This window comes from Mauremys reevesii, linkage group 2 (genome assembly GCF_016161935.1).
Source record: "Mauremys reevesii isolate NIE-2019 linkage group 2, ASM1616193v1, whole genome shotgun sequence".
Classification (NCBI taxonomy): domain Eukaryota; kingdom Metazoa; phylum Chordata; order Testudines; family Geoemydidae; genus Mauremys; species Mauremys reevesii.
Window position 1 is genome coordinate 270,853,751 of NC_052624.1, and position 13,193 is coordinate 270,866,943.

At 38.6% G+C, this 13,193-nt stretch overlaps 1 protein-coding gene across 5 annotated transcripts in view; it reads left to right on the top strand.

Moving 5' to 3' along the window:
- The window catches only part of EFR3A (EFR3 homolog A), a 148,388-nt gene that overhangs the window by 21,109 nt on the left and 114,086 nt on the right, over positions 1–13,193 (top strand). For all 5 annotated transcript variants that reach the window (XR_005594154.1, XM_039524981.1, XM_039524982.1 and 2 more), the window contains exon 3: positions 1,948–2,041. Coding sequence is in view for 1 of the 5 variants with exons in the window: in XM_039524985.1 (XP_039380919.1) it covers positions 2,029–2,041 (13 nt within the window). In the remaining 4 variants the exon portion in view is untranslated. The remainder of the gene's footprint in view (positions 1–1,947; positions 2,042–13,193) is intronic.

A 13,193-nucleotide genomic window follows, 5' to 3' on the forward strand; every position in this document is an offset into this window, starting at 1 on the left:
TCTTTTCTTTGCCTCTCACTCCAGACTCCCTATTTGCATAAAGCCCATCTGTCTATTACAGCCTCCTTCCCCATGCACATACCTTCCTTACCCTAGGCCCAACACCCCATTGTTTCCCCGTTCCCTTGCATTCCCATTCTTTCTGTCTCTGAACTTCTTCCTCGTTGCCTTCAACAACAGAAAGCAGCACCGTGGGGAGAACTGGAGCTCAGTTTCTCTGCACTCTTGCCTCAGCTACTCCAGTGCACAGTGAAGCCTAGGCAGCCATGCCTTGATGCCCAAGGTAGTATGTAGCCACAGAAACTTTAAGGAGCAGTGACAATTGGGGCCAAAATTATTTATTAAGGAGAATTCTTGAGTCCAGTCTTCACTCATCAGGCCAATAGAATGGTAGCATGTCAGTTAGCTGCAGAGGAAGGGTGGTGATTGGTTGTTGTTTCTGAAGGCAAGTTCCCCAGTTATGAGTGTCCTCACCTGGCCTCCTCTATAGTCTAAGTACAAAATTCAATTCAGCCATAACTATGGAGTTGCGACCCGTGCTTCAGTTGCCAGATAAGCTATGAACCCGTTTTTCATTTTGCATATTGTATTGATGAATATGCTGATCAGATAGTAAATAAAAGTCATTCAGTAAGAGTTCCTTTGAAATAAAAATTAGAGTTACTCAGTGGAAAAAATATATTAATACAAGGGTTTTGTTCAAAGTGCGTATACATCTCACTTGTGTAGAGAATCTTCAGATTAATTACTTGTGTAAAATTGTGCTTCATATGAAGTATTTAATGGAGTAGTACTAAAACACTGCAGAACAAAACTTCCCTGATTGTGGATACTAGAAAAGGAATCTTCACATAGATTGTAATTTTCCATGAAATAGTTGACAAAGAAGGATTTAATCTGATTTACATTAATATTTTCTTGAAATACACTTTTTTACCCATCTACTTGTACAAACCTTTTTATTGATTTTGGTTTCATAGAATCATAGAATATCAGGGTTGGAAGATCATCTAGTCCAACCCCCTGCTTAAAGCAGGACCAATCCCCAGACAGATTTTTTGCCCCAAATGGCCCCCTCAAGGATTGAACTCTCAACTCTGTGTTTAGCAGGCCAATGCTCAAACCACTGAGCTATTCCTATTCCTAACAACTAACTCTGTTGTTCAAGTTTTCCTCTTGCTTATGCAATTACAGTGCAGGGTTCAATATACAAAATGACAAAATAATTGAATATACAAGGCTTTAGGAGAACATTGACTACAGTGGCGGCTTTATTTTCAAATCTCCTGGATAAAAGTATTTCATTGCAAGTATTGAAAGGACACTTTGCTTTATATCTGTGTACACATAAAAACATTAAACAATTTTAATAAAGTTGTATAATTAAGTCCACTAGATAATAATTAAACAATCTGCAAAGTACAAAATAACTAACAGATTACAACTGTCCAACTAGGACTCTGTCCAGAAAATTGTACCTTTTAGTAGGTTATACAAGTACATATTCAAAATATGTCTTGGCAGACCTTTGATAGGCAGAGAATATATTATGCCTATGAAGACTTTCATTTTGTCACATGGATTTTGCAGTTCCTAATTAGCTATTGATGATTCTCTAATGTTCTACATTAGGAAAAAGGCTGTGCAAATTAGAAGCAATGGAAACTTCTGTATCTAAAATTAGCTGTGCAATGCTATCTGATTAATGCTATCTCCAATTTTTTTGCATTTTCAGTATTTCATGTAATTAGTACCCTTATGTATTTTCATTACCTACTAAAAAGTTATGTATGTCTCTGATAGACAGGGTTTTTCTTCATTTTCTAAGCTATTGGCTAAAAACATACTGAAATTCAAAATCAAAATTTTGCAGAGAATATTTTATAAAAGTGTTGCTAAATTTTATTAATTTACCTGTTTGTTAAAACCTATTATTGTTCTTTACAGAAATTACTTTGCAACTGGTTTTCGTATCAGTCGTTGATTGATCTTCATGTCCAGCATTATTTGATAACTGATTTCTGAATCATGGGACGGACGGGTAAGGCTCATGCTGATTATACTTGCTAGTGTTCTGATTTTTGTTGCATAAAAATAGAAAGATAAATTAGTTTAATCTTTGTTTGCCATGTGACTATATGCATGTTATAGTATCAAAAGAGTGAACTGGCCTGAGATGACTTATAGCAATTAATGATTGATGCACTGAAAACTTTTTGGCCTGTCTGACAAATGGCCTCTGGGTTTTCTTTTTGCCTTCTGGAAGGGACCAGGGATTACTTTGTGAATGATCAGGGATAGAAATTAATTGGGTGCCTCAGTTCCAGCTTTCAAATGGCGTAATCTCATTTCTAGGAGTTAATGAGACTATGTGCTGCTAAACTCGTGCTGGAATTGAAGGAAGCTGGTAATTGGAAAAACTAGATCTTAAAGCAAGGATAAGATCATCAAATTTTGCATCCGACGAAGTGGGTATTCACCCATGAAAGCTCATGCTGCAAAACGTCTGTTAGTCTATAAGGTGCCACAGGATTCTTTGCTGCTTTTACAGATCCAGACTAACACGGCTACCCCTCTGATATCAAATTTAATAACTCCTCTGGGAGATACAGCCAAAACTCACATCAGTTGGTGGAAGAGTGAAGGGTCTTCGAGGTCTTTGGCAATGGGCAAACAGAGTATGTTAGCTCTGTTCCACTGGCTTGTATGAAAGTGTGGTGTAGTTATGGCATTACCCCCTCCATGTGTTCATTGTGTTTCTCAGCTGTAGATGCTCTTGGTCATGTGCACCAGGAGCACATTGAGATTCTGGCTGATCCCTCTGTGGGTGTCCTTAGGGGGCAGAGGGCTTTTTTCACTTATTCCAGATTATGGGTAAAATGGTAACAGTACCTTTTCTTAAGGTTGCCTCACATTTTCCTTTAGAAGACCCTGTTTTCTGCGTCTTAAAACTTTTGAATTCTTTAACTGTTCGGGTTCAAATTTTCCAAGCTGGTTGCAAGTTTCAACAAAACCAATGTAAGCATTTCCCAGAATGATTTTTGAGGAAAAATGCATTGTTTTACCCACGCTAAATTCTCTTAGCCATTTCATTGAGAAGTGCCTCTGTGTTTTGGATGAGGAACTCACAATTTGGCAAGGGAGTCACCTTGTTTTTTCCATCCTGTTGAAAATATACCCAAATTTGAATGTGAAAATATACCCAAATTTGAATTTGAAAATATACCCAAATTTGGCTGAGTTATAAGCTGCTTTTATAAATAAATAAATCAGTTTGTACATGTTCAGTTGAGGTTTGTTAGAGACCATCAGCTAAAGTTTCAAAAGATTCCATCTGCACTGAGCGTGCTCTGTCCCTATGTGCTGACCAGACATGTATCATTCTTCAGAGTGACTGAAAATGCTTCATCCCCAGGCTGCAGGGGCTGAGCAGGACTTCCACTGCAGTTGTTCTTCCCAGTACCTGGGGGCTGATATGGTATGTGGCAATGGAATGAACAGAAAGGAGACTAGTCTTTTGCTCACAGTACTCTGGTGCCCAGCAGCATGGAGGAGGCTGTGCCTGACTGAATGTGAGGTTTTTGGTTAAAGTCAAGTTGGTTTAGCACATCATAAGTGTAGCTTTCAAGTATGATCCTACCTTCGGATAAAATAAAAATGATAAGAGAGTGACTGAAGCTGTGCCACCTTAAAAAATTATGCAGTATCATACAGACATTTCCTGCTGAAGAAAATTTCATGTGAAAAGGTAACTAGTGGCTTGCTGGGAGTATAGGAAATCATAAATAAACCACAAAGAATATATTTGAAAGATGGAAAACCATTTAAAATCCAAACTAGCCTCCAACTGTGATATCTGAAGAGCATGTCCCAATTAAAATTCTTCATTAATGGAATATTACTTTATTTTGTCAGCCTGTTGCAAATGTTTTGTAGCTACTGCAATATTTTTCATTTAAAAAAGGCAACACTTTCATAAGATACAGTAAATCAGTACCTGATTAAACTACTAATAAATCGTATTAAAACTGATTTATAATGAGAAAATTGAAAAATATTTAGAGTGGAGATTGTCTTGCTGTCACCTTATGAGTGTCCTATGCTTTGAAAATAAACATAACTCCAGAACATTAAATCTATAGACAGTACACTGTAGTGCCCATAACTACTGCTTTCATAAAGATTGCAGCAAAGAGTCCTGTGGCACTTTATAGACTAACAGACGTATTGGAGCATGAGCTTTCGTGGGTGAATACCCACTTTGTCGGATTAACACTTCAATATTTGTTAGTCTTTAAACACTTAGAAATTATCTAAATTTACAGTAAATGTTGAATATTTGATGTTCTGGAAACAGTCTGAGCCCTAACTGATTTCCCATACTCTTTTTACAATCTTCCCATTTAAATCCACTTGATTGTTCCACATGATAATCAAGAGCCTGCACTATTTGTTTAGAGCTGACCCCTGAAGAAGGAAAAACCTGATCTTTGCTCCCTGGACCTCAGATGTGGCTGCCACTTTGCAGAACACCAAATGCAAGAAAAAAAAATTTAGCTTGTGGTGTCATGAAGATGAGGTACTGCTATAGCACTGGTCTAGGACTCGGGAGATCAAGGTTCTCAGTTCAGCCACCAGAATAACGTAGCTGGAGTTGACGTAGCATAGGTCATCTTACTGCAATGTCTACACCGTACTGGGTTGACAGGAGAAACTCTCCCATCGACTTACCTTACGCTTCTCGTTCCGTTGGAGTACTGAAGTCGATGGGAGAGCAATCTGCGGTCGATTTAGTAGGTCTTCAGTAGACCTGCTAAATTGACCCTAGTGCATTGATTGCCACAACATTATACAAATTTGAATAATTATACAGGCCTAACTTTGGCAATCTGGAACAAAGTATTTAAAGGCTCACAACACCCTTATGAGCAGGGCCGGCTCTAACTTTTTTGCCGCCCCAAGCAAAAAAAAAAAGAGCGCTGCCCCGCCGTAACCCCCCTCCTGAGTGCCGTGCCGCCCAAGCCCCCTGCCCCTCCTGAGCGCTGCGCCGCCCAAGCCCCCCGCCCTCCTCCGAGCGCCATGCTGCTGAAGGCCCGCCCCCGAGCACCGCCCGCCCGAAGCACAAACAAACAAACAAAAAAAACACTCCAGTGTCGCTCCGCCCCAAGGTGCCACCCCAAGCATATGCTTGGTCGGCTGGTGCGTGGAGCTGGCCCTACTTATATGAGAGCATGTCTCCAGCTGGATAGGGAAATGAGGTACAGAAAGGCTGTTGCTTGTCAAGGCTGCACAGTGAGTCTTGCTGGAAATAAAACCCAGAACTCCTGATTGCAAATCCCATGCGATAAACACTAGACCGTGCACCCTTATTTATATAGTACCAAAGGTTAACTTTCATTTTCAAAGCATTTTACAAAAATTAAGCAATCCTTTGAACAACACAAAATTTCCATCCCTGATTATGGCCAAATTCTGTGAAACATTGCTTTTTTTAATGTAGTGTTGCAATTCGGATTTTGTGTGTGTATTGAGTGTAATATAAAAGTATATTGAGAAGAGAATGGCTAAAACCCAGAAAAGGAATACTTGTTTATAATCAGGAAACAAAGACTGTGTTCAGTGACAGTTAAGGTTGCATTAGGACACACCTAGGCACTCAAAACTTAAAAGTAGGGAAATAAGATAAGGGGAAAAGTTCCTGCTTCTTTCCACCTTATTACTTACAATGTTGTTAGTATCTAGAACTCCATATGGTTTTCACTTCTGTGTCCAACAGATACCAAAAAGAATATATACCCAACTTCATCAAATTTGCACTCTAAAGTGAAAACTTAACAGTAACATCAGCAGTGTGAAAGCAAAAGAAGTTCCAAAAGCATGTGACAGACGTGTCAAACTGTTGATGCAAGAGACTGAGGTCACTGAGTTTTGCATGGCAGAGTGAACTGAATAAAGTTGGGTTGTGTACTGCTGTCTAATATGGGTTGGAGATGGAAGTGAATGCCTTTTGGAGGAAGTTTTAACAGCATTGTACACAATATAAAGATGGTCAGGAATGCTGGAAACTTTTGTTAACTTGAAAGCATAAAGTATGAACAGACAAGGGTTTGAGTGGGTAGGATGGATTTTGGTGCAACCTGAATTGTCACTAATCTTTATTCTTGTTTAATTTTTCACACAGTAGCAACTTGGGGGCCAGCTGAGGGTTAAAGCCACATAGTGTTAGGCGCTGTGTAGAAACGTAGTAAAAAGACTGCTGTCCAAAGAGAACTCATTGTCAATGGCTGCAAGCAAAATTGGGGCTTGAATTTGACAATACAGCAGGTGACTGAAACAGGCAAATGGGGAGTGAAGAGAAGGGTGGGAATATGAGCTAAGAATAAAACCAGAATTTTATGCATAATAAGCAGTACTATTATGATATATATTTAATTATTGACCCAGTCCTGTTCTCTCTCATGTTGTGTTGCTACTGACTTCACTGGGGGTAGGACCGGGTGCTGTGTGTACATTGGCATGTCCTGCAATACCTTAGTTGCAGCTTAGAAAGAACTACTGAACAGAGATGATATAGCAGCCTTAATCCTGCCCTTTTGGGGTTGCCAGTCATCAGTCAGTCTCTAACGATCCCTCTTTACATACCCCTTTACCAAACTACACTTTCCCAATATGTTACTATATATATATCAAACATCCCCCTAGTGGCTGGGGATAGGGAAAGGAATCCGGTAAACAGGTTGTGCAAAAAGGGGGCAGAGTTAAGGTTGCAATGTATGTTCTGTGATATACAGTTGTTGTAATGGTAAAGATGTGTGCTTGTGAGTGGAGGAGTACAGGGTATGTATTGACAGGTGGCTTAACTTTTTTCATTTTCCTTTTGTAGATTTGTAGTCACCTTAACTGATTCAGTTTTTTTGCTTATTAATATGACATATTAGTCCTGCAGTGCTTACAGTCTGTGTATAAAGTTTGTCGCATGAGAGTCCCAACAAAATAATTGAACCTTAATATTTAAAAACTAGGTAGATTTTTGTCATTAGTTCTTGAAGTTGTTTTATGAGCACATATAGTGAAAGATTACTTTGTGTGAAAACTAGACACAGTTCTTTTGACATGAAAGCTAAAGGAGGAAGAAGCATGGAGACAGAAACTTTTGTTGTCATCCTCTGCCGGGGAAAGTTTTAAAGTGAAAATTCCTGGATAGGGGAAAGATTTTGAATCTCCTCAGGCCATGTCTATACTAGCTAGCTTATAGCAGCACTGATGCAGCTGCGCCGCTGTAAAATGGCTCGTGTAGCTGCTGTATGCTGACAGGAGAGAGCTCTCCCATTGACATGATAAAGCCACCTACACGAGTGACGGTAGCTATGTAGGTGGGAGAAGCTCTCCTGCCGACATAGTGTTGTGCGTGCCACCACTTATGCTGGCAAAATTTATGTTGCTCTGGGGGCATGTGTGATTTTTTTTTTTTTCCCCCACATCTCTGAGCAAAGTAAGTATTGCCAACATAAGTGGTAGTGTAGATATGGCCTAAGTCAGTTATCACTTTTTACCAGCATTATAGACTAAGTTACTAAAGTCCTCAAATCATGGTTTAAAGACTTAAAGTTATGTAGAATTCACCATTTACACTAGTTGAAACATGGAAGTGTCCTGTGTCCCATGCTGCAGAGGAAGGCAAAAAACTCCCAGGGTCTCTCCCTCAGGTCAAATTGGCAGAATTCCTTCCCAACCCCAAATATGGTGATCAGTTAGATCCTGAGCATGTGGGCAAGACGTGCCCGACAGAAACCTGGGAAAGAATTCTCTGTAATAACTCAGAGCCCTCCTCATCTAACTAGTCTGTCTGAATAATTTAGCTATGTAGTGAATGTGTGTATGTGTGCTTTTAGGCCCTGATCCAGCGAATTGTTTAAGCACATGCTGAATATTGAGTGCTTTGCTGGATTGGGGCTTGCGTGAGGGTGGGATTTGCAAGTCCTTATTAATTTAGACTGCACAGTTTACTCCTTTTTAAAAAAAAATTAATAATCTGTCTTGTCCATTTGACTTTTTTAAAAAACAGTTTAAATAATGTCTTAATTTATCTATAGAAGAAAAAGTATTCTTAAAACATTAATTCCAAAACTAGTTAAGATTGCTGTATAATAGCATAGTTTACCAATCACTTTAGAAAACCAAAGCACTCGAAAGTAAAAATTGTAGGTAGACCTCAAATCTTGCATTATGTATGAAAACACATTATAATCAAGTGTAAAGAACTTCATATTTCATCCCAGCATAAATACTGATTAAAAGATCAGTTCTCAAAATGTAATTGTAAATCAGACTAAAAATGTATTCCTGTACATTGTCATAGATTGAACAGCCTCAAATGTAAGTTAATTCATATATTTTCCCTCATAAATTGATACTTTTCCTCCTAAAACATTATTAAAATTTTCACCTTGCTGATGTCAGCTTGTTCTATGAAGGTAATTGTTAATGCTAACAGGCATTCTTTGTCACCCAATTAAATTAATAGGCAGCAGGTTTAATACAAACAAGACAGAGTATTTTTTTTATCCACACAACACACAATTAACTTGTGGAACTCATTTCCATGGGGTATTGTGATGACCAGAAGTATAACTGGATACAATTTAGATAAGAACTAGATAAGTTCAAGGAGGATAGGTCCATCAATGGCTACTAGCCAAGATGGTCGGGGGTACAGCGCAATGCTTGGGGACTGCCACTGACTGCTAGTAGCTGGGGAGGGGAGAAGGAGTGGATCACTCAAACTGCCCTGTTCTGTACACTCACACTTAAGTGCCAGTACTGGCCACTGTTGGAGACAGGCTGCTGGGCTAGATGGACCATTGATGTGACCAGTATGGTAGTTTTTATGTAAATCATCACCATATACTCATCTGTTAGTGATGAAAAAATGGTTCCTTTGTATCTTTAGCTATGTAGTAACTGTGTCAAATATTGTATACAATTAGAAAAGGTTTGCATGGATATTCTTTGAAACTTGAAAGTAAAAGTTTAGGCCAAGGTCTTCAAAAGTGACTAGTGGTTTGTGCCTCAATTTTTTGGGTGCTCCAATTGAGACACACTAAGGTCCAAATTCATCAAGTCACTTATGTCCCTCTCTTTTTCCTTAATTACATCCCTAACTTCAAGCATAAACTACTCAGATACTTAAACATATGCCTAACTTTAAGCATCTTGCTGAACTGCGATCTTAATTTGTCTCAAGCTAGGTGCCAAAATCATTAGTTATTTTTGAAAATCTTGACCCTAGCGTTTATTTTATTAATGTCAAGCAGAGATGGATCTAGTCTCTTATTAGGTTTCCTCTACTGATTTTGGAAAGTATAAAGTGTATGGGGAGCAAGCTGCTTGTATGTGGGGAAAATTAATATGTGAAAAATTAATAATATGAAATGAGTAAATGTTTGTTGCTGAGACTGCACTTAAGCATTTGAATGCTACAGATACACTTCTGGTTTTCTGACACAGCTATACCTAGATTGTTCCCTAACCAAAACAGTGTTCCAATATACAAAATAGACTGGAAGTTAACTGATTCATAAAAAGATAAACCTTTAAAATGTTTAGTTTCCAGAGAAACTTTTAGATTTAGCCAGGTTGTGAAACACAGGTAAGATCTTGGTTAGAAAACATGGATAAGATCTCGTCTACTGTTGACATTTTTGTAACAAGGAATAACCATGTTGTAACCAGGTTTTCTTGTATGGCTGTATCTCAAGTGCAAGTCTGGTCTAAGGCCCCTTGTACACCCGAACAGTTTTACCAGGTTTTTAACTTGTTAGTGACATTAGTTGCTTCCAAATGCGGTGTTTTCCTATTATATTTGTTGAACAGTAGCTCTGGATGTTAATGTTTCCCATCCAGTAGTATAGGCTCTCACAAAGTTGTCCTGTAATCAGGTCAGATCTGTTTAGAGGATGCCATCTGCACAGCACCTCATGTCTGTATCACCAGACTGAGTGGTCCTCTCTCCTCCTAGCTCTGTGTCCCATACATCCCAAGGGTACGTTGCCTCACATGTTATTGGTATTGCTCTATATGTATGCTGACTTTGCAGAATGCACTGGTAAAAACCGTGAAGTCAGTGTTGGTGGTCGGTGTGTATATATAAACAAGTTTGACACTTGGTTTTGATGTGGAAAAAGCTGCTGGATGGATGTAGCTCAACCATTTTTATTGCAACTGCATCAGATGAATGTGTAGCCTGGCTAGTTTAATATTTGTAGTGTAGAGATAGCTTTAGTAAAAGAGGCGATATGTGTGATATGGTACAAGATTGCGGGATGGGGAGTGTATCAGAGGGTAGAAAATTAAAGCTGCTTGTAACGTCAGCCTATTAGGGATTTAGGAGCAAGCATTCTGAGTCTTTCATTGGGTGTAATTGCCCCAAAATGTTGCATTACACTCAGCGTAATAGTAGGCAACCTTCAGTCTTGAGAGACCATGGTACTCAAGAGAGTATTACTCTCTCAGAACTAAATATAATCCGATTTTCCTGACATGAGTTATGAAAAAGCCATCTTAAAGTTGGGGCCCCTGTCATTACTATTTATAGTGTGATAGTGCTTTCTATATTAAGTGAACAAGGGTAAGAAAAACATACAACTTCTTTTTATTGGCGTTAAGGAGGCTGTGATGGAAAATCTAATTTTGGACCAATCAGTCTTGGAGGTGTACATCTTAAAGCAATACTGTGTATCCTACTCCAGTTTGGTTATTGCTTGCCTAGCTTACTTTAATAAAGCAAGGTCAGAGACACTAACTTCTGTCAACAACTTGTCTTTGTGAAACAATAACTTTCTGAATTTCTTACTTGTGGTTTGTGAAAGGAGTAGCGTTTGGGACTGATAAGACTAAGATGATAAAATAATGTATGTTGTATCTTTGTATTAATCCCCATATCTTTATCCCAGAGATGATGATCATGAGTTTTATGGCAGGTGACAAATGCATTGGCAAGTACTACCCACGTTTTTAAAAGCTCAGAAGATGCACCTTTAGAAAGCTTTTACTGTTTTACTGAGACTTGGAGGCTTTACTTCACAAGGGTGGCACTGTGTATGTGCTGAGCAGTTACTTTTATTTTTTTGATTGAAAAACATAAGACTGGCCCTACTGGGTCAGACCAAAGGTCCATCTAGCCCAATATCCTGTCTTCTGACTAGCCAGTCCCAGGTGCCCTAGAGGGAATGAATAGAACAGATAATCATCAAGTGATCCATCCCCTGTTGCTCATTTCCCAGCTTCTGGCAAACAGGCTAGGGACACCATTCCTGCCCATCCTGGCTAATAGCCATTGATGGTCCTATCTCCATGAATTTATCGAGTGGTTTTTTTTTTTAAACCTGTTATGGTTTTGGCCTTCACAACATCCTTTGGCAAGGAGTTCCACAGGTTGACTGTACATTGTGTGAAGAAATACTTCCTTTCATTTGTTTTAAACCTGCTTCCTATTAATTTCATTTGGTGACCCCTAGTTCTTGTGTTATGAGAAGTAGTAAACAGCACTTCCTTATCTACTTTCTCTATAGTAATCATCATTTTATAGACCTAAATCATATTTCCCTTTAGTCATCTCTTTTCGAAGCTGAAAAGTCCCAGTCTTATTAATCTCTCCTCATACGGAAGCCGTTCCATACCCCTAATCATTCTTGTTGCCCTTTTCTGAACCTTTTCCAATTCCAATATACCTTTTTTGAGATGGGGCGGCCACATCTGCACACAGTATTCAAGATGAGGATGTGCCATGGATTTATATAGAGGCAACATGATATTTTCTGGCCTATTATCTATCCCTTTCTTAATTATTCCCAGCATTCTGTTTGTTCCCAACATTAAAGATTTTCAGTGTAGACCATTTTTCTTTGCTACAAATTATTCACTTTTATGTTTGACTTAGACCTACATCATTATTCATTTTAAAACTTTATCAGATGACAGCATGATGGCAGAAATTGTCTATTCTAGAATTCTGGTGGGAAGTAAGATGCGATTTATACATGCCCAACGTTGAACAGTATCTGTCAGAAAGGCAGGCTATGATAGTGACAGGGAATATGGAGATTTCAGTGATAGATGTTGATTTCCTGCAAGCCAAATTCAAATAGCAGACTTCCCCTGCCTCTGATGATAAATTGAATCAGGGTGATCAAAATTAAGATAAAAATGTTTGTTATTTTGGAGACCTGTGTTTCCCTAGGTGCTGGAATACTGTGAATATGATAGCAGTATAAAAAACTAGGTTTTACCCACCTGAAACTGCTGAAAATTTCTCTTGGTTTAATTGTGTGTATATATATTTACCTGGAAAAAAAATCTCATTGTAGTTGATCTTTGCAGACATTTGAGAGTTCGGTGAATAATATTGCTTGATTCTTTACCGTTCATTTTTATATACCGAATAATTTTTGCTATTGACTGAATTAAAAAAACGTGTCCATCTAATGTTTGGAACAATCATTTAAAAATTTCTTTTTAAGCTGTTAAATAAGAGTGAGAGGGGGGTTGAATGCCAGAGGAATTGTGGTTTTGAAGAGCAAAACAAAAGTGTGGCCAGAAAGCCCGGAAACCCAAGAGCTTGAAAGATTGGGTAATGAATGTGTGTAGTGAAGTGTATTTTTGTGGAGATGCTGTGAAGTCACAAATGGAAAGCGTTAGCCACCTGATCTGTGTTAGTCAGAAGTTTGGAACTGAGAGCATACATCACAGGAGTATTAAACATTGAATAGATCAAGACTTGCAGAGTAATAAAATTGTACCCAGCAGTACCACACAATTGTTAAATTCTGTAAATTCCCAAGGAGGCACCATAAAATAATTACAGAGCTCTGCTTTATTTTCTTTCTCTCTTTAAAAAGTGTCACTAAAACCTATGAAGTAGTGAAATACAAGCTAATTAAGGAAACCTTTCTTCAGTCAACTAGATATTTTTAAAATCTCCAAACTAATAAGACCTCATTTTCTCAATAATTCCATCTTTGTGGGACCCACACTTCATCTCGGATCCTTAGTGTGAGGTTAATGGAACTCCCTAGTTGTGAGGGTTTTGATTCTTGAGGGCAGAAGAGGTGTGGTGAACAAGCCATGCCCCTACTGGTCATTACATGTCATACTGTGCAGAGAATAAATACTGCCTTTCAAATGTTCTAGTGAGT